The sequence below is a fragment of the Schistocerca americana genome, chromosome 3 (genome assembly GCF_021461395.2).
Source record: "Schistocerca americana isolate TAMUIC-IGC-003095 chromosome 3, iqSchAmer2.1, whole genome shotgun sequence".
In the NCBI taxonomy this organism is placed as follows: Eukaryota; Metazoa; Arthropoda; class Insecta; order Orthoptera; family Acrididae; genus Schistocerca; species Schistocerca americana.
The window spans coordinates 346641679-346665312 of NC_060121.1; the positions used below are offsets into that span (position 1 = coordinate 346641679).

General features: G+C 39.2%; 1 protein-coding gene across 1 annotated transcript in view; it reads right to left on the bottom strand.

The window, feature by feature from the left end:
* The window catches only part of LOC124607404 (WD repeat-containing protein 75), a 218743-nt gene that overhangs the window by 165068 nt on the left and 30041 nt on the right, over positions 1 to 23634 (bottom strand). Inside the window, exons 5-7 of the mRNA XM_047139728.1 lie at positions 19066 to 19253; positions 8881 to 9039; positions 8340 to 8551 (exon numbers count right to left, since the gene is read on the bottom strand). Of these exons, the coding sequence (XP_046995684.1) occupies positions 8340 to 8551; positions 8881 to 9039; positions 19066 to 19253 (559 nt within the window). The remainder of the gene's footprint in view (positions 1 to 8339; positions 8552 to 8880; positions 9040 to 19065; positions 19254 to 23634) is intronic.

Genomic DNA, 23634 nt, shown 5'->3' on the forward strand with positions numbered 1-23634 from the left:
GAAATAATGTAAATTTAACAGAATGACTGGAATGCTACAAATAAATCTCATCAAATGCAAAAATAAAGCTGTTTGGAGGTCCCAGACTACAGCTGTTCATAAACACATAGAATGAAGTGCATTTCACAGGTCGTCTTTCTGCGTAAGTATGTACATGGCAGCTGTAGCCAACAAAAAGTCATATATGGTACACTGAAGATATCTCCAAGATAAATATCAATTACAAACATTTCTTTTGACTCAAAACTGCACATAGCATTTTCAAAGATATGAAAGAAAGAGTTCAGTGACACAAAGTTAGTGCCTTAAATCATTAACATAAAATCCAGATGGGTGAAGGGGGGGGGGGGTGAAGTATGCAACACTATCTGAGCAGAAAATGCGGTAAGCATAATTTCTGGGAGTTAGGAATATGCACAAAAATTAGCTGGTGTTAAACAGCAAATATATGTAATCAGTATTCAACTTTGCAATGTCTTGTTCAATGTTTGTGAATAGTGAACAAAAGTATTACAAGAGATTGGCCCAATCCGACTTTTTTACACATTCCCTGAATTTTTTTATCTATAAGAATATACTGAAAGAAAGACCATATCAAAACATAAGTTGCTAAGATGCAATACAAGTATCTAAAAAAAGAGTAAAATTGCCAAATTCATAGCTCTCAACAAGCCCGGAGGTGGCTGACCACTCCGTATTGCTGCCTGCACCACGGGCAGTCAAGCTCAGCTGTACCAGGAACAGAGTGCGCGAGCCATGATGCACCGTCGAGGCCCATGGCTTGTTCAGGTACCCAGCTGAGCCTCGGTGTCAACAGGACTCAGTGCAATAGGGAAACAGACAGTGCTGGGGAGGCAGGAATGGTGGGTCACACGTGAGCAGAATAGCTTTCTGAATCGTCTGCACTCCTCTGAGAATCATGAGGGTTTTATATGCTATGAAAATGCTGTTCTTGGAGCCTTTGTGAAGAAAAGGAACTCATAATGTAAAATAATGAATGCAACACAGTAATGTGTAATGCAGTAATGAACATAGTACAAGCAACTTTTTATTGTTTTATATATCTTTTTTCCACTTCCATCTAAAGCCTCTAACTTTGTGCTCTTTTATGAAACTTGATCTGTTGTAGTTAAGTTTTAGTTTTTCTTACACTGTGGTCCACAGTTTTAAATTGTCTAGAAATGTTTCAACAATCTCTTCATACACCCAACTTTTTATATTCTTCATGTAACATTTGTGGGTGATTTTCCACAAACAAGGTCTTTTGCAGTACAATTTTATAAGTTTTCTATGTGGTCAGTGGTCTAATCCTTCGCCATACTGAAAGTAAGTGGAGCTTGCCGTCACGTGTAGGAAAACTTGTGGACCCTGTTGCAACACTTGAATAACTGCAAAAGCTTCTCCTAATAGTCAGATCAACAGTAGTGGCAACCTTCCGGCATAGCTAAATACATTGTCCTGGAGAAGTGTGTAACAATGTGCACAAGAGATGTGTGACCATTCATCAATGGGGCAGGAAATGGCTTTCTACTTCTTGCACAAACATTGCCAGAAATATAAGCATAGTACCCTGCTGCAAGTGGAAGAAATGTGCTTCCTCACCCTACAACAATTTCTCACCATGAAAAAGAAATAGCAGACAAATACAGTGTGGCTGTTGTCCACCAAGTGGTGCAGGATATGGGAAGATGGTACGTGCGCATGTACAACTGGCACATGGACAGACGTGTACAATGAAAGGCATTATTTTACTCTTTTTTACACATTCAGTATCGTCAGAGCTGCAGTGTGAAAATTGAACCCTGTTTGTTGCAGAGTTCCTGTTTGTTGGATAAAAGTGCTACAAATGTACGGTTTGAAACTGTAACTAACATAAGCAAATTAGGGATATTTATAACCCATCTCTTGAAGGTTACATTCATTACCAGTCCGGGGGCAAATGTGAAAAAGTCCTAGAGAACTGTTGTCACATTATATACAACAACTATTCCTTCTACACTGTTCTATGCAACTGTGCGGCGCCCGGGCAACACCGGCCATCTGCTGCGTTAGTCTAGCTTAGAATCATGAAGCGTTAGCAGCTGAGCATGGTCCTGGCTTATAGCTGCTATTGCAGGGTTCCACGCCGAACTTAAATGGTAGCCATCGTCCCTGTTGGCAAGATTGATTCCTTGATGATGCTCTCCCAGAAGCCACTGACTTGGCAAAGCATTTTCGTTTCTTCAAATTGGAAGGTGTGTCCCTCATTGAGGCTATGTTCTGCCACGGCCGTTTTGTCCTTGTGCCCCAGCCGTACACTTCTAATGTGTTCCTGGCAGCGTTGCGAAATGCAGCGTTGTGTTTGACCAATGTACTGGAGCCCACATTCGCACTGTATACTATATATACCAGGAACTTGTAGCTGCAATTTGTGCTCCACCGAGCCCAGTAACATTTTCGTTTTTGGAGGTGGTTGAAAAATTGGTTTAATGTTGTTTTTCCCATTATTCTCGCAATATTTGCTGATGGGGGCCCAATGTAGGGGATAAAGGCGAGATTTTGTTATAGATTTTTACACATACGTAGCAATAAGTTGATTTAAAAATTACAGGCAATGGTGGAGATTTAAACATCCATCTTGTTCCTGATGTTACAGCCATCAGTTATTTTAATGTAACACCGGAGGATAAGTATGGTTTCGGTAAATACTGTGCAAAGTGAAAAACTGCCTGCACACAGGCCGCAAAGATTTTGTTCTGTGCCCGCAACAGTGTGGTGCCTGCCAGGAACACGGCGTGACAAGCAGCCAAGCTGCACTGATGCCTGGGTGGACTCGGGTTCTGGCAGGGCACCGCTCGGCCCGGTGGACCCCTGCGCAGCTCGCCCAGCTGACCAGGCAGTGTAAGTCGAGGCTCACCCGGCAGTCATGGCTGCGGTCCATGGCAAGTTGTGCAGGCTTGATGCACACCTCTGATGGCAGGTGCATATCCTTGGTTTAGAATGCATCAGTAAAGAGATAACCCAACTCGGCGCAATCATAGTTTGTAAAGTGAATTTTAGTTTTCGTTGATAGTTTCTCTGAAACAATTGTCTATAGTTACTGTTCACTCAAATTTACAACTCATTTAATATCTATTATAATTGTCAGTTGCTTCTGAGGCAGCATCAGAGTTGAAAATGGAGATACAACTGAATTAATATTCTTTCTGTTTAGCACTTAATGTTAAGCAGTGTGCAAAAACAGTGTTACTTTGTAAGGTTACAAGCCATCTGGCTTGCCTCCTTCCATTTATACTAAATTTATCTGACCCTTCTCATGACTGGTAATAGGCAGGACACTTTAGTTGCATCTACTTTAAGTCTCATTAAGCTGATTTATCACAGGGAAGTGTATTTTATAAAATTTCAGTGTACATTGGCACAGGGGCTAATATTTCCAGTCTGTGAATGCACAGCCCACACATTGCTCTGAATGCAGCAGGTGTGTTGTGGGCACTTAAAGCTTTGTGCTGGCTTGGGTATGTCAAGTGGACACCGACAGAAGCTCACAACAGAATCTATCAGTCCTTTTCACTAACTCATGGTCAGCAGCCTCTGGCACGGCTCACTTCTTGAGATGACCTAACACAACAGTCTCAAGTGCTTGCCGGGACACAACAATTTATGGCAGAAAAGTGCAAGTCTTGGAATGTTGGGGCAAACCATGGTGAGAACAGAGATCTCGCAGAGGGCACGTCATGATAGTTTGGCCTCAGGAAATTCAGAAATGTTTGACATTGCTGTGATCTGCCCATCGCTGGCTGATGTCAGACAGTAATTTCTAGGACAAACTAGTGAGAAACATGTGTTCGGATTGGACCATGACTGACAACTTTCCAGTCAGTGGATTTGTTATATGTAGCACTGACATGATATTGATGAAAAAGAGCAACATTTTAGCTGATTAGCTTATGTGGCCAGATTGACGCAAACTGCTGAATTCGGAGCTGGTGGAAGAAAAAGGGACATACTTAGTTTAAAGGCTGATGGAAACAGGTCACTGCTTCAAGACATGGTAGTGCTTGGAGGAGCCCGAGTCCTGATGAGCGAGAATCTGATTCCCTACTATGATCAAAGTCCTCTGACTAACCATCACAGCAGATTGATGACACAACGCAGCAGCACAGCTCACTAGATGGGGGTTAACGTTTAGACAACAAGCATACCGTTGCCATAGCTCCACTAAACCCGATTCATACCTTAGTATCGTTTGATGTGGTATTTCGTCGACCACTGGAGTCTCCAAATCAATCGCTGGGCTGTATTGGATAAATGATTTAATGCGCAGCTAGGATACGGTAGTCATACCTCCACTTGTGAGTTGTCATCATCAATTAACTTTGTTTTTTGTATGATGTTGATGTCAACACTTTGCTATTGTTTAATGTAATAAACAATCGGTTTATGTTTCATTTGTATTTTTATTTAAAGGGGCACATAGTTCCTTCCAGTTCCTCAATTTATTCAATTGATTTAATGGATAGTTATATATTGGGATTATTACAATTTCCCACCTTATGATTCAATGTTAGGACGCTTCAAGTTAGGAATTCTATTGCGCAATTTACAATTAACATGGAGTTTTAAGGGAAGCATGACTGAGTCTGGTTAATAACCAACATAAACCCTTAAACTTGAATAAATAGGATGAATAACAGTACTTTAGAGATGTTTTCTAGAGATGTGAACCACGTGAAGTTGCTCATGAGGGGCAATGCACCATTACTGATGGAGACCTACGAGACTGGGCCCTATGAATTGCAATTGAGATGAACACTGTCGATTTCAAGTCTTTTTTGACCTGGTTAAGTAGATTCAAGAAATCATACAGTACAGGAAGCCACAAAACAACCGAATTTATAAAAGTATAGAGGAGATGTCATTAATTCATAGCTTATATGAAGACGAAGCTTGCTGTATCCCTAATCTGCTGTGTCTAACGCTGATCAGTCAGGTTTCTTGAAAGAATTGCAAGCAAACTGCACTTTATCATTTTGAAGTGAAGAAGGACAGGGTCTGTTTTGCTACTGATTAATGCTATGATACATTCATATACAACAATGACAGTGACACATATGAATGGATTATTGTTTCTGCAACTTTACATCAGTCTTCAGGGACTTTTTAGAGACAAAAATCTTATAATCAACCTACCAAATCTGGAAAAATAGGAAAGAATAATTTGTAACATTTCATTCAGAATGGTTTCTAACTAGTTGTAGAAATTAATTAACTGCTTTTGTTGGACACCTGGCCTGGAACAATGCTATCTCTATCTTTCAGGAGGACTATGAAAAACTGTTGATGTAATTCAGATTCCACCTGGATCAACCAATGTTATTCTCAATAAAGAATTTTTTTGTCTGTGGAAAGAATTTTTCAGGAAATTCTCGGGCAATATAATTTTCAACAGCTCCGTGACATCTGAGGTCTAGCAGGAGAATAGTATTCTTAAACTTCAGCATTTGTGAATTAACAGTTTGCATCAGTGCATTTTATTAACTGCTTTAAGTATGCTTGGTATGCAACACAACGAGTATAGCAATGGCCAGGATAATTTCTTACTCCACTGCAATTTGTCTAAACAAAACCAGTAATTATTACTGTGATGTACCTGAAAGCATTAATTTTTCTTTCATCAAATGTGCATAGTTTAAGGAAAATGTTTGCTTTCATCATTCAAATGACATTTCACTTTATTGTGATGACTATGGAGAATGAACAAGGCATAAAATTAATACTAAAATATACATTATTCAAAAATTATCATAAGAACTACGCTACAGGAACTGTTATAAAATTATAGGTGGGTAAGAAATATTTCATTTCAATAATTTAAAGTCACTATTAATGGAAGTCTTCTGTAAGGTAAGATCAAACACTGCCTTGATTTATTTTCCTATGCCAGTCACCTTTGCAAGAGTTACATATGCAACAGTTTAGCTGTTGGTACAAACTGCCTCCTATTCAAAACATTACTGATGCCTCCTATTCCAAACATTAATGATAAGTTACATTTATGGTATGGTTTAGCTGCTTCAAATTCGATTTTAGAACTACACAGTGCTATGCTGTCTTGTCATTGCCAATCGTGTGCTAGGCACAAAGGGCTGTACAGACTGCTGTCATAAGTGGTTCTTCATGCAAATAAAAAAAGTAACTTCAACATTTTTTTAAAAATACTTGCAGTGCATCTTAGCAGCTAAATTTTTGCCAGAGTGTTACTTTCATTGTATTCTACCTGTATAAAAAATTTCAGGGTGGTTTCCTACAGGTCGGATTGGACCATTCCCTTGGGAGTCTCAACTGATTCCAATAATCACCTAGTTACATACAGATTCCCCTTTACTCAGTATGTTACCATAGTCTCATGGCACAGCTTGCCATGTTTTATTATTCTGTAAGATATGCTCTGCCTTTCTCTCATCCTGTGTCTAATACTGAAATGTAATGACTGTCTCCTCACAGATACATATTCATACAAATATAGTGAACAACACGTAAAAATTTTTGTTAACACACTATATATTTATGCTGTAATGGGAACATAATCCTTCGTTGAGTTTCTGTCAACAAAAGTAAATGTCTAATTTCTTACAATCACATGTGATCTTCTATTCAAAGACTGGCTTAAGGAAGTTCTCCGTGATAGTCTATCCTGTGCAAACCTTTTCATCTCTGGACAATTCCCACAACCTAAATACATTTGAACCCACTTATAGTAGTCAAGCCTTGATCTCCTCTACAACTTTTACTCCCCCCTCCCAAAACGCACACATTCACTGCCTAACATCACCTTGTTTTAGTCCAGTTGTGCCTTAAGTTTTTTTCCCTTTAATTAGATTCAGTACCTCTTCATTAGTTATCTGATCTACTCAATCCAATTCTCAGTATTCTTCTGTAGCATCACCTTTCAAAATTGTTATTTTTTTCTTGTCTGAACTGTTTATTGTCCACATTACTGACAATTTAAGTTTGATAAAGCCAATATCTGGCATGTTTTAATTTTAATTTTATATTGTGGCATTTCAAAAGAAGGCTACATTATTACAGCCGAAACCTAGGTAAAATTTCTTTGCTTATGCAACTGGAGGCTGAAATTTAATATAATTACGTTTTTCAGTTCCTGACTCTGCTGCACCATGCTAAAAATATTCGGCCTTAAATATATATATGAGGTTACAAAATTTCTCTTTTTCAGAAATGCTAATCTGGCAACTACCAGTTTGTATTTTATATACTCTCACACAGGCTCCATAACAAACATAAACCGTACCTTACATGAGTAAGTAAAATTCCTTTAGTGGTAGGAAAAGATTCTTTCAAGCTATTCCTAAAATCTCATCTGAAAAAGACCTTTATATTTCATCTAATCAATGCACTGTGAGTGATTAACATTTTTGTGAATCATCATCATCATCATCATCATCATCATCATCATTATAACTATGCTCTAGCTACCGCTACAGGAATCAGTTTCACTAGGGGTAAAGATACAAAGTATGTTCTTTTCTAATTATTCAGAGATATACTTTGCTGTAAATAGGCTACTGCCAGCTGTGCTAAGAAGTGTCTTGGGAACGCATTTAGCCAGGAACTGTTCGAGAACATTTTTATATACAAGCAACTTATCACTTGGCTTGCCCCCTCTTTTTCGTTGTACACTTTCACCTATGTCAGTTTCCGTTACTAATTGTGATATACAGTGCATATAGATCTTCTATTTGGGCATCTCTGGCTCCCCTCTCAGCCTGGCGACCCAAACAGCCACCACTAATTGTGATATGTCCTACACAGAAATTTAGCAGATATGGCATCTCTGAGCTTGGCGGCACGTGTCATTTGGGCCTTCAACTAGCTCTCCATTTAGCACAGTCTAGCTAAACCTGATTCCTTGCTGATAAATGCAGAAGAATTCAGCTCTATCATACATTTGCCTACAAAAAGCTTCTCAAACATTAAATTTAATATGTTGAATGTACAAAGAAGGTAGCACTGTTAATGGTTTCATTACTTTTAGTATTTGAAATACACACAGTAGCAAGTTATTTCTGTGTTTTTCCATTACTATTTACATTGTGCAAAACACTTATGACATTAGCATAATCTGCAGACAGACAAAATCTGATAACTGCCTGACATAATTATATTCCGCATTGAAGGTGCTAATACTTTTTTTCAAAATGTGTCATTAACTACAAATTTTGCTCAATAGTTTTATTAAATTATATACGTACGAAATATGCTGTATCAAAAGATGTATACTTGTTATATATGGTTAGTAATTATAATAATTTTGCATTTATAATTTGCATACATACATTGTATAGCAGTGTTTTTGAGTGCACTGAGAAAAACTGTATGTGTCCTGTGCGTCCATTAAGTACCAAGGACTGCGTGCGAGGATCCCTTGTTAACCTGGCTGGGAAGAGAGGTCCGGGTCTTCCAGGAGCAGTAGCCACAGGCCTAACTCCCCATGTAAAATGTTGAACGACAGATAAATGTTTGAACTGGGGATCAATTATTTGAATTGCTGGAAAATGAAAGAAATAACAAAATTTGAATTTCAGTTTTAGAATTGAAACATTTGCAGTATATTTTTACGTAAAATTTTGTAAGAAGCTCAATCACATTCTATTATTCAACTTCTTGGTACTAAATGTGGAATTTGCGGAAGTGGCCTCTAAATTGTTTTTTAAAGAATAGTGAACAAAATTGTAGAGTTGTACATCTATAAATGACATGAAACCTCAAAATTAAATATTCAGTCAACATTCAAATTTGTGTAGCTTATTCTTGTGTATAAAACCTTTTTAATTCAAAGCAGGGTAAATAAATTCTGACAACTCTGCAATGTTTTACCATTATCATCTGTTGAAATGCCTATACATCTGTTATCTGAAGATAATGAAATGTGGGCGATAGAGGCTGGTAATCGTGGCAAGAAACTGCGCTGCTGTGAGGCATCTAGGGACCACTTCACTAAAACTCCCTCACCACCTCCAGTGTAGACATATGTTCCTGCAAAATAAAAGAGAGATATTGCTAATTACAAACAGAAAAATCTTGAATATTATGAGCTATGAAAGACTAAATCAATAGAATACATGTAACATTCCAATATCATATTTGAAACTATGAAAATGTAACCTTTTGCTATGACAAACTGTCCTAATCTTAGAATAAAATAATTGCAAAGGTTTCAAAATAGCAATTATTACAAAAGCATTTTAACTAAACATTTGTCCTCTTATGCATATTGGGAAACATCAAATAAATAAAAGAAAATTAAATCATGAAGTACCATTTAGATGTTTTTTCTCTCTTCTATAGTGACACAAAAATATTCACAGCCAGAAGGAAACATATTCACAGCCAGAAGGAAACAAACAATTGAAAATGCCTCTCACGGTGAAGTACTTTTTTCATTAATTTTTTGTAACTAGCATTATTCAACTTCTCCCTTCAAACACTGTTTGAAGGGATTATTGTCAGTAAAATCCTAATGGAAAAAAAAGAGTCTGATTATACAATTTTAATATTTAATCCCTTCTATGACTCACTGTTAAAACTCTGACATACACAGGAGCAAGCAGAGGTAGGTGTAGACAGGACACAACAAACTTTCAATAGGAAATTGAAAAAGAATGTAGGAAAGTCATCGAAAAGGAAGAAAGTTTTGTTGTTAGGCAGTTCTCATGCCAGAGGTGTAGGCCAACTTCTGCAGGAGGAATTAGGACCAGAATACCAGGTCACAAATTTTTTCAAACCAAGTGCTAGTCTGGATCAGGTGACAGAGGATTTAGGTTCACTCTGTAAAGGATTTACCAGGGAAGACACCGTGGTTATTGTGGGAGGGCCAAGGAACAGCATCGACAGAGATCCTGGGTACAGTATAGAGTGTGACCTGGTAAAGATTGCGTCGGCATCGAGACACACCAATGTTGAATTTGTATCTGTCCTGAGACGCCATGACCGGCCTCATTTGAACTCTTCTGTTGGGAGAGTTAATTTGGAGTTGGAACGGCTGCTTGGGTCGGGTGCGGGGCTCATATTGGTGTGGTTCCTGTTGATTATCTCAGTAGGTGGGACTATACCAGGCACGGCCTACATCTCAACAGAAAAGGGAAGGGGAAACTGGCTGGGGTAATACCAGGAAATTTAAGGGGGGGGGGGGGGGGGAGGCACTGCCATGAATGGTAAAATACCAGTGGTTACAGGTGTTGGAGCAGCACCTTTTTTAGGATAGGTAAGACAGAAAGATGTCAAGTTCTACGAGAGGTCAGGATTGAAACAAATCTTCAGTTTAGGAAAGAAATTAAACAGCACAATTCTAGCACATTGGATCACCAATCACAGCTATCTATTATAAATTTTCACCAATCACCAGAAATTTTATCTCCACCATGTTGTATCTCAGTCCTAGGTAATTGCATTGATGAATTAAAGTCACCCAACCCAATTGACATAATCTGCCTCTCTGAACGCCATGTGACCACTGGTATAGGAACTAGGCCTAAGCACAATGAGAAACTCAGACAGGAGAGTACTGCAAATGTTAGAATAAGGAAAGGTTCTCATAAAAGTATAATTAAAAATAATGTAAGTATATTTCATCAAAATATTGGGAGTTTAAAGAATAAAGTAGATGAGCTTCTGGTTTGTTTAGAAGATTTAGAAGCTGAGAATGAAATAGATATACTATGCCTGTCTGAGCATCACATTGTTACTGATATGGATAAGGTAAATGTAAGTGGTTATAAGCTCTCTGCACATGTAATGAGAGAAAATATGGAGAAAGGAGGAGTTGCCATATATGTCAAAAATTATCATTGTGCAAAAAGTATAGAAACAAAAAAGTTTTGTGTAGAGAAACATATAGAAGCATGTGCCTGTGAGCTTAAATTAAATAAAGGCACATTTATAATTGTAACTGTATATAGGTCCCCATCAGGAAATTTTCATCTATTTCTGAAAAATTTGGACTCCTTGTTGTGCTATCTGTCAGACAGGGGGAAGCAAATTATTATTTGTGGGGACTTCAATGTAGATTCTCTGAAAGAGGGTAATAGGAAAAATGACCTTGAAGTATTGCTCGGTTCTTTCAATTTGACACCCGTTATTGATTTTCCTACTTGGGTGGTAAAGGATAGCAGCTCACTGATAGATAACTTCTTTATAGACCAAGATAAGTTTAACCAGATAAATGCTCAGCCTGTTGAGAATGGTCTTTCTGATCATGGTGCACAGCTAGTTACAATATATGACATAGCACCATTCAGCAACACTAAACAGTCCTTCAAAGTAGTACGTTCAGTCAACGATTTAACAATTGCAAATTTCAGGGAAAGCCTACAGCAGTTAGACTGGGATGAGGTGTACCGTGAACCTGATGCCAATTTAAAATACAATTTATTTCATGACATTTTTGTAAATGCATTTGAAAACTGCTTCCCCAAGAAAATAGTTAAATATACTCGTAAGAAACCTTGTAACAAACCATGGCTTACTAAGGGTATAAAAATATCTTGTAACCGGAAAAGGGAAATGTATCTGACAGCAAGAAAGAGTAGTGACCCAGAAACTATCAAAAATTATAAAAACTACTGTGTTATATTAAGAAAAGTTATTAAAAAATCCAGGAGTATGTGTATCATGTCTGAAATCAGCAACTCTGATAATAAAATTAAAACAATTTGGAATATTATTAAAAGAGAAACAGGTCAACCAAGAGCAGAGGAAGACAGTATTACCATCAAATTGAATGAAAACTTTATGAACAAAAAGTCAGAAGTTGAAAATATTTTTAATAATCATTTTCTAAATGTTGTGGATATAGTAGGATCCAGGTGTTCATTAGAAGATGCTAGGCTGTTAATGGAAGAGGCCATACCTATGCAATTTGATACAATTGAAATCTCACCCACTTCTCCCTCTGAAATTAGGAAAATAATAAACTTGCTTAAAAGCAAAAACTCACATGGAATTGATGGCATTTCCAGCAAAATACTAAAAGCTTGTTCTCAACAGATAAGTAAGATTCTCAGCCACCTGTGTAATAGCTCTCTGGAACAGGGCATTTTCCCTGATAGACTGAAATATGCTATTGTTATACCTTTGCATAAAAAGGGGGATAGATCTGATATCAACAATTACCGTCCAATCTCCCTTCTAACAGCTTTATCCAAAATTTTTGAGAAAGTAATGTATTCAAGAGTAACTTCACATATCTGTAAAAATGAAGTACTAACAAAATGTCAGTTTGGTTTCCAGAAAAGTTTTTCAACAGAAAATGCCATATATGCTTTCACCAGTCAAATTTTGAATAATATGAATAACCGAACACCACCCATTAGGATTTTTTGTGATCTCTCAAAGGCTTTTGATTGTGTAAATCATGAAATTCTGCTAGACACGCTCAAGTATTGTGGCATGAGTGGGACAGTGCACAAATGGTTTAATTCGTACCTAACTGGAAGAGTGCAGAAAGTTGAAATAAGTAGTTCTCGTAACATGCAAAGATCAGCACATTCCTCAAACTGGGGAACTATCAAGAATGGGGTTCCACAAGGGTCAGTCTTGGGTCCTTTGTTGTTCTTATTATATATTAATGACTTGCCATTCTATATTCATGAAGAGGCAAAGTTAGTTCTCTTCGCTGATGATACAAGTATAGTAATCACACCTGAGAAACAAGAATTAACTGATGAAGTTGTCAATACTGTCTTTCAGAAAATTACTAAGTGGTTCCTTGTAAACGGACTCTCACTGAATTTTGATAAGACACAGTACATACAGTTCCGTACAGTGAATGGTATGACGCCATTAATAAATATAGACCTTAATCAGAAGCATATAGCTAAGGTAGAATATTCCAAATTTTTAGGTATGTCCATTGATGAGAGATTAAATTGGAAGAAACACATTGATGATCTGCTGAAACGTTTGAGTTCAGCTACTTATGCAATAAGGGTCATTGCAAATTTTGGTGATAAACATCTTAGTAAATTAGCTTACTACGCCTATTTTCACTCATTGCTTTCATATGGCATCATATTTTGGGGTAATTCATCACTGAGGAATAAAGTATTTATTGCACAAAAGCGTGTAATCAGAATAATAGCTGGAGTCCACCCAAGATCATCCTGCAGACATTTATTTAAGGATCTAGGGATATTCACAGTAGCTTCTCAGTATATATACTCTCTTATGAAATTTGTTATTAACAACCAAACCCAATTCAAAAGTAATAGCAGTGTGCATAACTAAAATACTAGGAGAAAGGACGATCTTCACTATTCAAGATTAAACCTTACTTTGGCACAGAAAGGGGTTAATTATATTGGCACTAAAGTCTTTGGTCACTTACCAAATAGTATCAAAAGTCTGACAGATAACCAACAAGTATTTAAGAAGAAATTAAAAGAATTTCTGAATGACAACTCCTACTCCATAGAGGAATTTTTAGATATAAATTAAGAAAAAAAAAGAAAAAAAAACAAAAATATTTAAAAAAAAAATAAAAAATAAAAAAATAAAGAAAACAAAAAACACAAAAAAATAAAGTTGTTATATTAACTTAAGTATGTTGTTAAATTAACCTAATTATGTCATGTATTGGAAAATTCGACTCGTTCCACATCATTACGAAATATCGTATTCATGATCTATGGAACTAGTATTAATCTAATCTAATCTAATCTAAAGTTACATTTCAACATTATAGACATAACACCATATCTCATTGTCAGGTTATAAAATTTGAGTAAGGCTTTCATGATAGGCAATTTTAAAATCCAAACTCAATAGGAATATGGTAATGAAAAGTTTTGGAGGTATATGAATACAGTAATTTAAATAGCAAATGTAACAACTCAACGAATAGCTGAATTGCTGAGTTGTAGATAGACACATAAAATGTCTCATAACTTTGCTAATTTCGGACAATTCCTTCGTCAGAGATAGAGTACACATACACCCATGTCCATGGCGACTACACCCCCAGCAGCACTGCAGCTTGACTGGGTAGAGGGCTCGTGTCAATAAGCTGGGCGAGGGGAGGAAGTTGGCAGAGAGTTGGATGCAAGATTGGAGAAGGATGGCGAATGGGTGGGAGGGAGAAGCAATAGACACATGGAATATGAATGTGGCGCAGGTGTGCTCGTTTTGGCCGTAGGCAGAGGAAGTTGTGAGCACCACACATGGATGTAGAGGAGTGGATTAGGAGCAGGAGATGCACCAGAGGAAGAGGGAGACTATGAAGAGGAGAGAATGGATGCAGGTTGAGTGAAATTAAGGTCATGATGCAGAGGTGGGAGTGGGTATGATGCAGGAGCTAGCAGAGTTACAGACCAGGAGGATTAAGGGACTGAAGGATGTAAGGATGGGCTGCAAGGACAGTTCCCATCCATAAAATACAGAGGAGCTGGGGTTTTGGGGGAAAGGATCCTGATGCTGTAGGTTGTGAAGCATTCATTACAACTGAGCAAAACTTGCTCAGAAGTATGATCTGCCATGGGGTGGTTAACAGTTCTTGGTTACAGTTTGGCAGTGGCCAAACCCCCATAAAGTGCTGTGCAGAAATTATGGCAGATCTTGTCTATGACATGACTGCTTTCACAGGTAGCCCTGTCCCTGAGAGGACAGGATAAACACAAGACAGAGCTGCACATCACAGCACAGCACAGCACATCCTGCTCCACTCCCACCACAGGGTTATTCTATCTTATCCCATCCAGTAAATCTCCCCTGACTTGTGGTTCTGGGTGACTCTTCCGTAACTCTTCCCATTTCCTCAACCTCGCCAGTCCTTTTCCTTGATCCCTCTTCCTTTCCCTTCAACCCTTCTGCCAGAAGAAGGACCCATGGCTTCAAAAACTTGCGCTCTTTCACATACCATTAATGCATGTTTTCTCCTACCACTGCTCGGTGAGCAGATTTTTTTACCTATCCATATTTTCACATTTTGAAGCACTGGTTAATTTGTGATTACGTAGGCTTTCCCGGCGTAATAAGTCTTGAAAGTCTCTTCGGGTTTGCTGCCAGATCCTAAAATCAGCTTGAATCGATATTTCAGCGATCCAACTGTTCGCCATCTTCAGGAAATGCTGCTTCTGTTGATGAGTCCCGCTGAGAACTGACGCAAGATTGCAATTCAACGTCCTATATAGGCCACCGTTCAGTACACACATGCACATGCGCCGCCCATCACGGTTTCTGGCTTCCAAAACAGGGAGGTGGCACCGCCCTTAGTGAAACACTGCTGGCAACGATATATCTCAATCAAGGCCGCACCGAAGAACGTTCAGTTTTGATGCGAGATAATACAGGATTCCACGTTTTGCTAAGAGGAAACCCATTGTCTCTGTTGATTAAATTATCAGCCTACTTAATTTCAATCACCTCTTTATAGACACTATTCCAAAAACCGGAAATGTTGGCAATCACAACAGTTTCCTCAAATTTCATTTTGTTTCCCTCATTTAGGCAGTGTTCTGCTACGGCCAATTTTTCCGGCTGTTGTAGCCTCGTGTGACGGCGATGTTCCACACACCTGTCATTCACTGTGCGAATAGAACGGCCAACGTAAGCTTTCCCACATTGACACGGGATTTTGTACACCCCGGGTTTCCCAAGTCCCAAATCATCCTTCACAGAGCCGAGCAGAGCCCTAATCTTAGAAGGTGGATGGAACACACTCTTAATGTTAAAATTCCTTAAAATTCGTCCAATCTTAAACGATAAGCCTCCAGCATAAGGAGGAAAGGCCACAGATCTATGTTCCTCTTCGTACACCTCCGGAGATGGTCCAAATTCCATAGCCCGACGAATCTGTTTCTCGGTGTATCCATTTACCTATCAGATTGGACACATAGTAATGCCATTACCAGACAATCCTCAAAATTTGAACGGCTTCTTTCTCGTTCTACAGCATCAGAAGTGGATAAACGTCGGCGTACTGTGATTAATCTCTCTAACAAGGCGTTGGATGGGCCCACAGTGTCGATATTGGAGAAAGGTTTAAATTTTTCGCCCACTCCCAAGAGACTTCCTATCACAGAGTTCACATGCTCTGTAGAACAAGCAGTACACAGCCTACCCGAGGATCAAGCAGAGGAAATAAGGCAAGAAGTGTCGCACACATTACGTCGGACTCGACCACCGCGGGATAACATCTCTTCCGCAGAGAGAGCAGCCATTCGTTCCCTTAAGAATGACGGCGAAGTAGCAGTTTTACCAGCTGACAAGGGGGATGCCACGGTTATAATGACACGGGATGATTATGTCCTAAAAATGGATTTACTTCTCAACGACCCGGCGTACAGAAGACTATCTAATGACTCCACAGAAAGGATCAAATGTAAGACACTTTCACTGTTGAAAAAGAGTTCGTTGTCATACGATTTACGTAAGAAACTTCATCCTGGTGCTGCTGTTCCACCTAGGTTGTATGGTCTGCCTAAGTTGCATAAGGAAGGGGTTCCTCTACGCCCTATTGTTAGTAATTTGGGTGCACCGACTTATAACCTGGCAAAGTATTTATCATCTGCTCTCAGTCGCATTTGTTGGCAAATATGGACACCATATATCCAGTTCGGTGGATTTTATTCGACAATTGGGATCTTTGAAGTTGAGTCCTTCAGATCTGTTAGTGAGTTTCGATGTGGTATCCCTATTTACACGAGTTCCTCTGGAAGAGTCCCTTAGTTTTATCAGTGAACAACTAGATGAAGAGCTGGTGAAGCTTTGTCATCATGTGCTGACCTCCACATATTTTTTATTTTTTATTTAACGGTAACATTTTTGAACAGAATGACGGAGTGGCTATGGGTAGTCCTTTGTCACCCATAGTCGCCAATTTATTTATGGAGGACTTCGAGGCCATGGCACTGAGGACTTCAGCTTTGCAACCAACGTGCTTTTGGAGATACGTGGACGATAACTTCTTCGTATGGCCGCATGGACGTGATGCTCTTAACAGATTTTTGGACCACTTCAACTGTCTTCATACTCGTATCAAATTTACTATGGAGGTTGAAAATGATGGGATGCTTCCATTTTTAGACGTAATGGTTTATAAAAAATCAGATGGAACTTTGGGACACAGTGTTCACCGAAAGCCGACACACACAGATTGGTATCTGCACCCTAAGAGTTGTCATCCACCACACCAACGTAGTGGCATCCTTAGGACTTTGGTGCGGAGAGCATATGCCATTTCTGACGCAGGCAGCTTAACCCAAGAACTTGAGCATTTGATGACTGTTTTTAAGGAAAATGGATACACCGAGAAACAGATTCGTCGGCCTATGGAATTTGGACCATCTCCGGAGGTGTACGAAGAGGAACATAGATCTGTGGCCTTTCTTCCTTATGCTGGAGGCTTATCGTTTAAGATTGGACGAATTTTAAGGAATTTTAACATTAAGAGTGCGTTCCATCCACCTTCTAAGATTAGGGCTCTGCTCGGCTCTGTGAAGGATGATTTGGGACTTAGGAAACCCCGGGTGTACAAAATCCCGTGTCAATGTGGGAAAGCTTATGTTGGCCGCTCTATTCGCACAGTGAATGACAGGTGTGTGGAACATCGCCGTCACACAAGGCTACAACAGCCGGAAAAATCGGCCGTAGCAGAACACTGCCTAAATGAGGGACACAAAATGAAATTTGAGGAAACTGTTGTGATTGCCAACATTTCCGGTTTTTGGAATAGTGTCTATAAAGAGGCGATTGAAATTAGGTAGGCTGATAATTTAATCAACAGAGACAATGGGTTTCCTCTTAGCAAAACGTGGAATCCTGTATTATCTCGCATCAAAACTGAACGTTCTTCGGTGCGGCCTTGATTGAGATATATCGTTGCCAGCAGTGTTTCACTAAGGGCGGCGCCACCTCCCTGTTTTGGAAGCCAGAAACCGTGATGGGCGGCACATGCGCATGCGTGTACTGAACGGTGGCCTATATAGGACGTCGAATTGCAATCTTGCGTCAGTTCTCAGCAGGACTCATCAGCAGGAGCAGCATTTCCTGAAGATGGCAAACAGTTGGATCGCCGAAATATCCAGTCAAGTTGATTTTAGGATCCGGCAGCAAACCCGAAGAGACTTTCAAGACTGGTTATTTTCATTGACACATAGTATAGTGAGCTGATCCTGTATTGAGCACTTATGGAACTACTGTACACATCTTAAGTTACACTCAAAATTGGTGAAAGTTTAAGTACATCGCTTTTTAAATAGCATAATGCGAAAAATAACACATTAATTCTGACAAATGCACTTTCGAAATACATGTAATTATGTATGTATGTATGTATGTATGTATTAAATTGGGGACCTAGAAACGACAGAGGCTTCTTCCTGCCGCAACCCTTAATGGTTCACAACCCCACAACAGGCCACAGCAGTTCACCCACCCCACGGCCGCCCCACACTGAACCCAGAGTTATTGTGTAGTTTGGCCCAAGCAGACCCACCCCCCCCCCCCCCTCCCCGCCCCTGGGAACGTCTCATACCACACGAATGTAACCCCAAATGTTAGCGTGGTAGAATAATTATGGTGTACATGTATCTGGAAATGGTGTTTGCGCAGCAATCACTGACACAGTGTAACCGAGGCGGAATAAGGAGAACCAGCCCGCATTCGCTAAGGTAGATGGAAAACAGCCTAAAAAAACCATCCACAGGCTGGCCAGAGCACCGGACCTCGACACTAATCCGCCAAGCGGATTCGTGCTGGGGACCAGCACGCCTTCCTGCTTGGGAAGCAGCGTGTTAGACTGAGTGGCTAGCCAGGCAGGCACATGTAATGATGATCTGATTATATTTTATTTACAATTGTCCACAGTATTTTCCTTTCTGATGTAAAGTGAAAAGATGAAATAAAATTACCTATTAAGTATGAGAAAATAAATCTTAGGTAACAGGAAACAAAAAGAATAAGGAAAAATAAACATATCTGAGAAGGCATTCTTTTATGGCAATGCAAGAATCTGATAAAATACAAATGAAGAAATCTGTTATTACAAGGCAATAGTGTGAAACATACCTGCACTTGAAAATCTTACATCTCTTACAGGTAGTGTATGCCAGTGATACACTCCATAAACTGGTTTGGATCCTGGATTGAAACCCCTCCAGATGAGCAAACGACCCGAATTGTCACCAGTTGCAACACACGCCTCTGTTGGATGGCATGCAACACATGTGAACCAACGTTGTCCACCAAGGAATTGTCTGCAAATATGACAATGCAATAAGGATATGAGCAATGAAACATTATTTAATATTATGTATAGCCTACACATGATAATACAGGTAGGTGTAAAGGCAGTGAGCATCAAAAGTTCATTACTCCCGTTACCTAGTCTGTAAACAGGTTTCCTGTGTCTTATTCATACATGCTACTAGTCATCTAACCAGGCCCAGGAAACAATTGCAGAGGAGCATCCCCTTCATCATTCAATATCATCTTGGAGCAGGACAACTTAACAGTTTTTTCACCAGGGTTTCCAATACTTATGAACATGTCCAGAAATGAGGTACATGCTACTCACAATCCTTACCACCTCCCAAAATGTTATTTCACTGTCTACCCAATGTACATAACATCATAGTCCAACCCTACATAGACACACTCCCAAACCCTTGCCACATGCGTGATACCTGTGGTAGACTTAGGTACAAGACCTGTATGATACACCTAACCAGAAAATCTTAGTCCACCACTGCCAGAGACTTGTTCTGTTCTATCAGTGGTACTGTCACTTGTGAAAGCAGTCATGTTGTATACCAGATCTGCTGAAATTTGCACACAAGAATTAGTACAAACAAGTCCACCAAATAGCTGCCAACACAAATCAGTAGCAATTGCCAAACTGAAGCCAAGAATAGATTTGACTACCTAGTGACAGATGATGCTATTGGGCATCCCATGCTCTATTGCAATGATTGCTTCACATCTTGTGCCATCTGGATCCTTTCCACCCACATTAGCTCCTCTCAGTTACACAGGTGGGAACTGTTCCTGTTACACATCTACAATCCCATAATCCTCCTGGCCTCAACCTCCACTAGCCTCTGTCCCACACCCACCCTACCACAATCATAATTTCACTCATTCTGCTTTCACACCTTACTCTCCAGTCTCTCTCTTCCCCTGCTTATTAACTATCCCCATCCACTCCTCCATTTCACTGTGTGCTGTACACAGTTCCCCTGTGTCTATCCCATATGACTACTGGCTCTCCCTTCCATCTATCAGCCACCCTACCAAGACTTTCCTCCTGCTCCTCCCCCGTTCTTCACCACCCCAGCCAAGCTGAAGCGCTGCACAATGAAGTCAGCTAGAGGTGTAGGTGCATGTATATATGTGTGCTTTAAAACTCTGAAGAAGGATTCTTCCAAATTTAAGCAATGTCTCAGTCATGGTTATGTGCTTATCAACAACTAAATGCTTCAACCATATGGTGACATGTTTCTCCTTAACCTATTGAAGTTACGTTCTGAGTTGTGCATGACCTTTACTGCATATGATGTTGCCCATTTTGCTGCTGTCACATCTGACAGTTAGAAAGTTCTTTCTATTTATTTTTAATTGCAAATAACCATACAAAATCCCTTTGTGGTAGTAGTTGCATTGTGGTTACTAATTGCAATATGTGATTAAAGATTCAGTGAAAAGGCTCTAAACTACTGTCTTTTTATGTTGATGCTGACAACATTACTTCATCAATCATGGACCTGAATTGTTACTACTTATTTTCCTGTATTTTCCAAGAGGATGAAAAACTCCAATCAAAACTCATTTCCTGGTGAGAAGGTCACAGGATGTGATAATTACACAAGCTGTAAGTTCTCAGGACAAATGTTTACTTAACATGAAGAATGTTGGGAATGTGTAGGTGGTAGTGAAACTAATTAAAAAAAGGGAGTCAATGTACGGTCACAGTTGATTTTATAATTGAAGCCAATCAGTTACACATGCCTATAGTTAGAGAGATCTGGGAGAAATTGGAGGTGGCTTTAGACAACAGCAGATCAGAAGGTGATGGTAAACAAATAGATCTGATCTTTTCTGCATATGTTGGCCATTGTTTGGTGTTGATATAATATATCATGTAGATGTAATAAATGTTTCTGCAGCAGCTGGTAATGCAACTGTCCCATTCAGTTTTTGTGCTTGTGCGCATGAGATATGCACCTTTCTTTTATTATTTTACGCAATGGTTCTTATGTTTCACCTAGGTTTTCAAACTGTTTGTTAATTCATTGTTCACCAGATTGTGCTGCTAACAAAACTTGTGTTTTCTGTGAGATAAAAATGCCAAGAATAGGGTGGTTTGGGCCAAAAGAAAAATTCAGAGGCAATAAGTATGTCAGTGTGCACAATACCTCGTGTGAAACTGTATACCGTATTTACTCGAATCTAAGCTGCACTTTTTTCCAGTTTTTGTAATCCAAAAAACCGCCTGCGGCTTAGAATCGAGTGCAAAGTAAGCGGAAGTTCTGAAAAATGGTGGTAGGTGCCGCCACAACTAACTTCTGCCGTCGAATATATGTAGCGCTACACAGGCATGCTTTGCAGGCACAAAGATAAATACTGGCACCAAAACCTCTGCGTCAGTAAATAAATTTAAAAAAAAGTTGGAAGACGAGCTTTTTTCTCCGCCCCGAGTTTCGACCACTGCATTTCCATACATTATCCAACGAAGTAAATACAAATTTTGTATTGTTCATCTTCGAATGTAGCAGCATTTCAATGTACTACGAAAATCCGACTGACAAGACTGTTTGGGATGTTTGTCAATATGGGAAATCTCTACGTTCTGAATTTTTTCCTACCTGTGAGAAGAGATGGCTGCTAATAGGAACTTTTATGAATTGTGAATCACATGCAGTATTCGCTTCACCATAAGAATAATACGAATATAAACATTTTTTCATGTATTCTTTCATGTTTGCAGCTATCTCATTTAAATCCTGTCTGCCTAATAAACTACGAAACTAGAGTGAGACAGCAGCAAACATGGAAGAATACACATATCATGTCATGTTTATATTCGTATTATTCTTAGGCCTAATAGTGATAGAGTCAGAAATGAAGCACGGCAATTGACTGGATTTTTAAATCTAAGATGACTCTAATTTCTGTGCAGAATGTAATGTACTAAAGAGGCGTCTGCAAAGATTTTCAAACGGAGAAAATTTTTTGCTAAAGTCTCATTCAGAACATCTTCTATCATACGCAGTCTATTATTTGGTTCTTGTCGATCATTATCAAAGAAAGCAGCAGTGTAAGTAACAACAAATAGCAGTCTCTTGCCATTGTTTCGCTAATGAGACGATTCCTCTCTCTCTCTCTCTTTTAAGTGGCAGTACCGTGCACAAAAGCAAGTCATGCAGTGAGCGGCGACAGGCCATAAACACTCATTATCAGAAAGCGACAAACAATGCATGACACAGTACAGTAATGCATTTTCAGCTTAGAGTGACGTAAACACCTGTAACAAAGAGAACGGCACTTATCAGATCAAAGAAAAATGAGCAATCAATTCAAACCAGACGAATCCCGTGAAAAAGGAAGGGTACCCGTATAAATACGGACGGAGCGCCTGACGAGTAGCAATGGCTACCTGGTAAAGCTTAACTGCTACGCTTACGACTCGAACCAAACTACTGTAGCTGTATCATCATTCATTCGACCTAAATTGTGTCTCATATTATAATGGACCAACTTTGTTTTGATTTGAAGGTGTGGCCTAAAACTTTTCTCTCCCCATGAATTTCGAGTCTCAAATTTCAGGTGCAGTTTAGATTCGGGAAAATTTTTTTCCCTTGTTTTCGAGTCTCATTTTTCAGGTGCAGCTTAGATTCGAGTTCGGCTTAGATTCGAGTAAATACGGTATGCTAAACAGATGAATGGCCTTACCGAATTCGCCCTTTCCAATAATTTGGAAATGTCAAAGTATTGAAGGCTTTAAACAAAATAATGTCAAATATTCTTAAAATAAGAGCTAATATGAGTAAAATCCATGATGGTGGTGGTGGTGGTGGTGGTGGTGGTGGTGATGATGATGATGATGAGGAGGAGGAGGAGGAGGAGGAGTGACTTTGAACACTCCAAGTTGGCCGATTCACCAGAAACACAGAAGACAACAGTAACTGTAGTTTAGAAATAAAGAAGAATCAGTGCAGATTTGGTGAAAACAGAGCTTTTACAGGAAGATCAACATTTGGAAAGTTCAGCAATCTCCACAGAGAAAAGGCCTGATCAAAGAAAGCTGGTGCACAGCAAAATATTACAAAAGGCAAATAAGAGGCTTGCAGTGGTTCAACTGATATGGCCACATTGGCACATAATGGAGAAAAAACAAAAAATAAATCTGTGGAAGATAGAAGTTACATCATGGGTTTTACAACTTCTTCACATTCAATGAATCCCATTATATAGTATGAGGACTCCAATGTCTTAAAACATGTGACAAACTGAAGTGATTGTACGTGTGATACATGAAACCCACCAATACTTGCTTTAGCAACTGCCAGCAATTAACCACTTCCTCTCCAGTTTTCATTCTGGTGGAACTGTTCGATAATAGAATGCAAACCATGTACT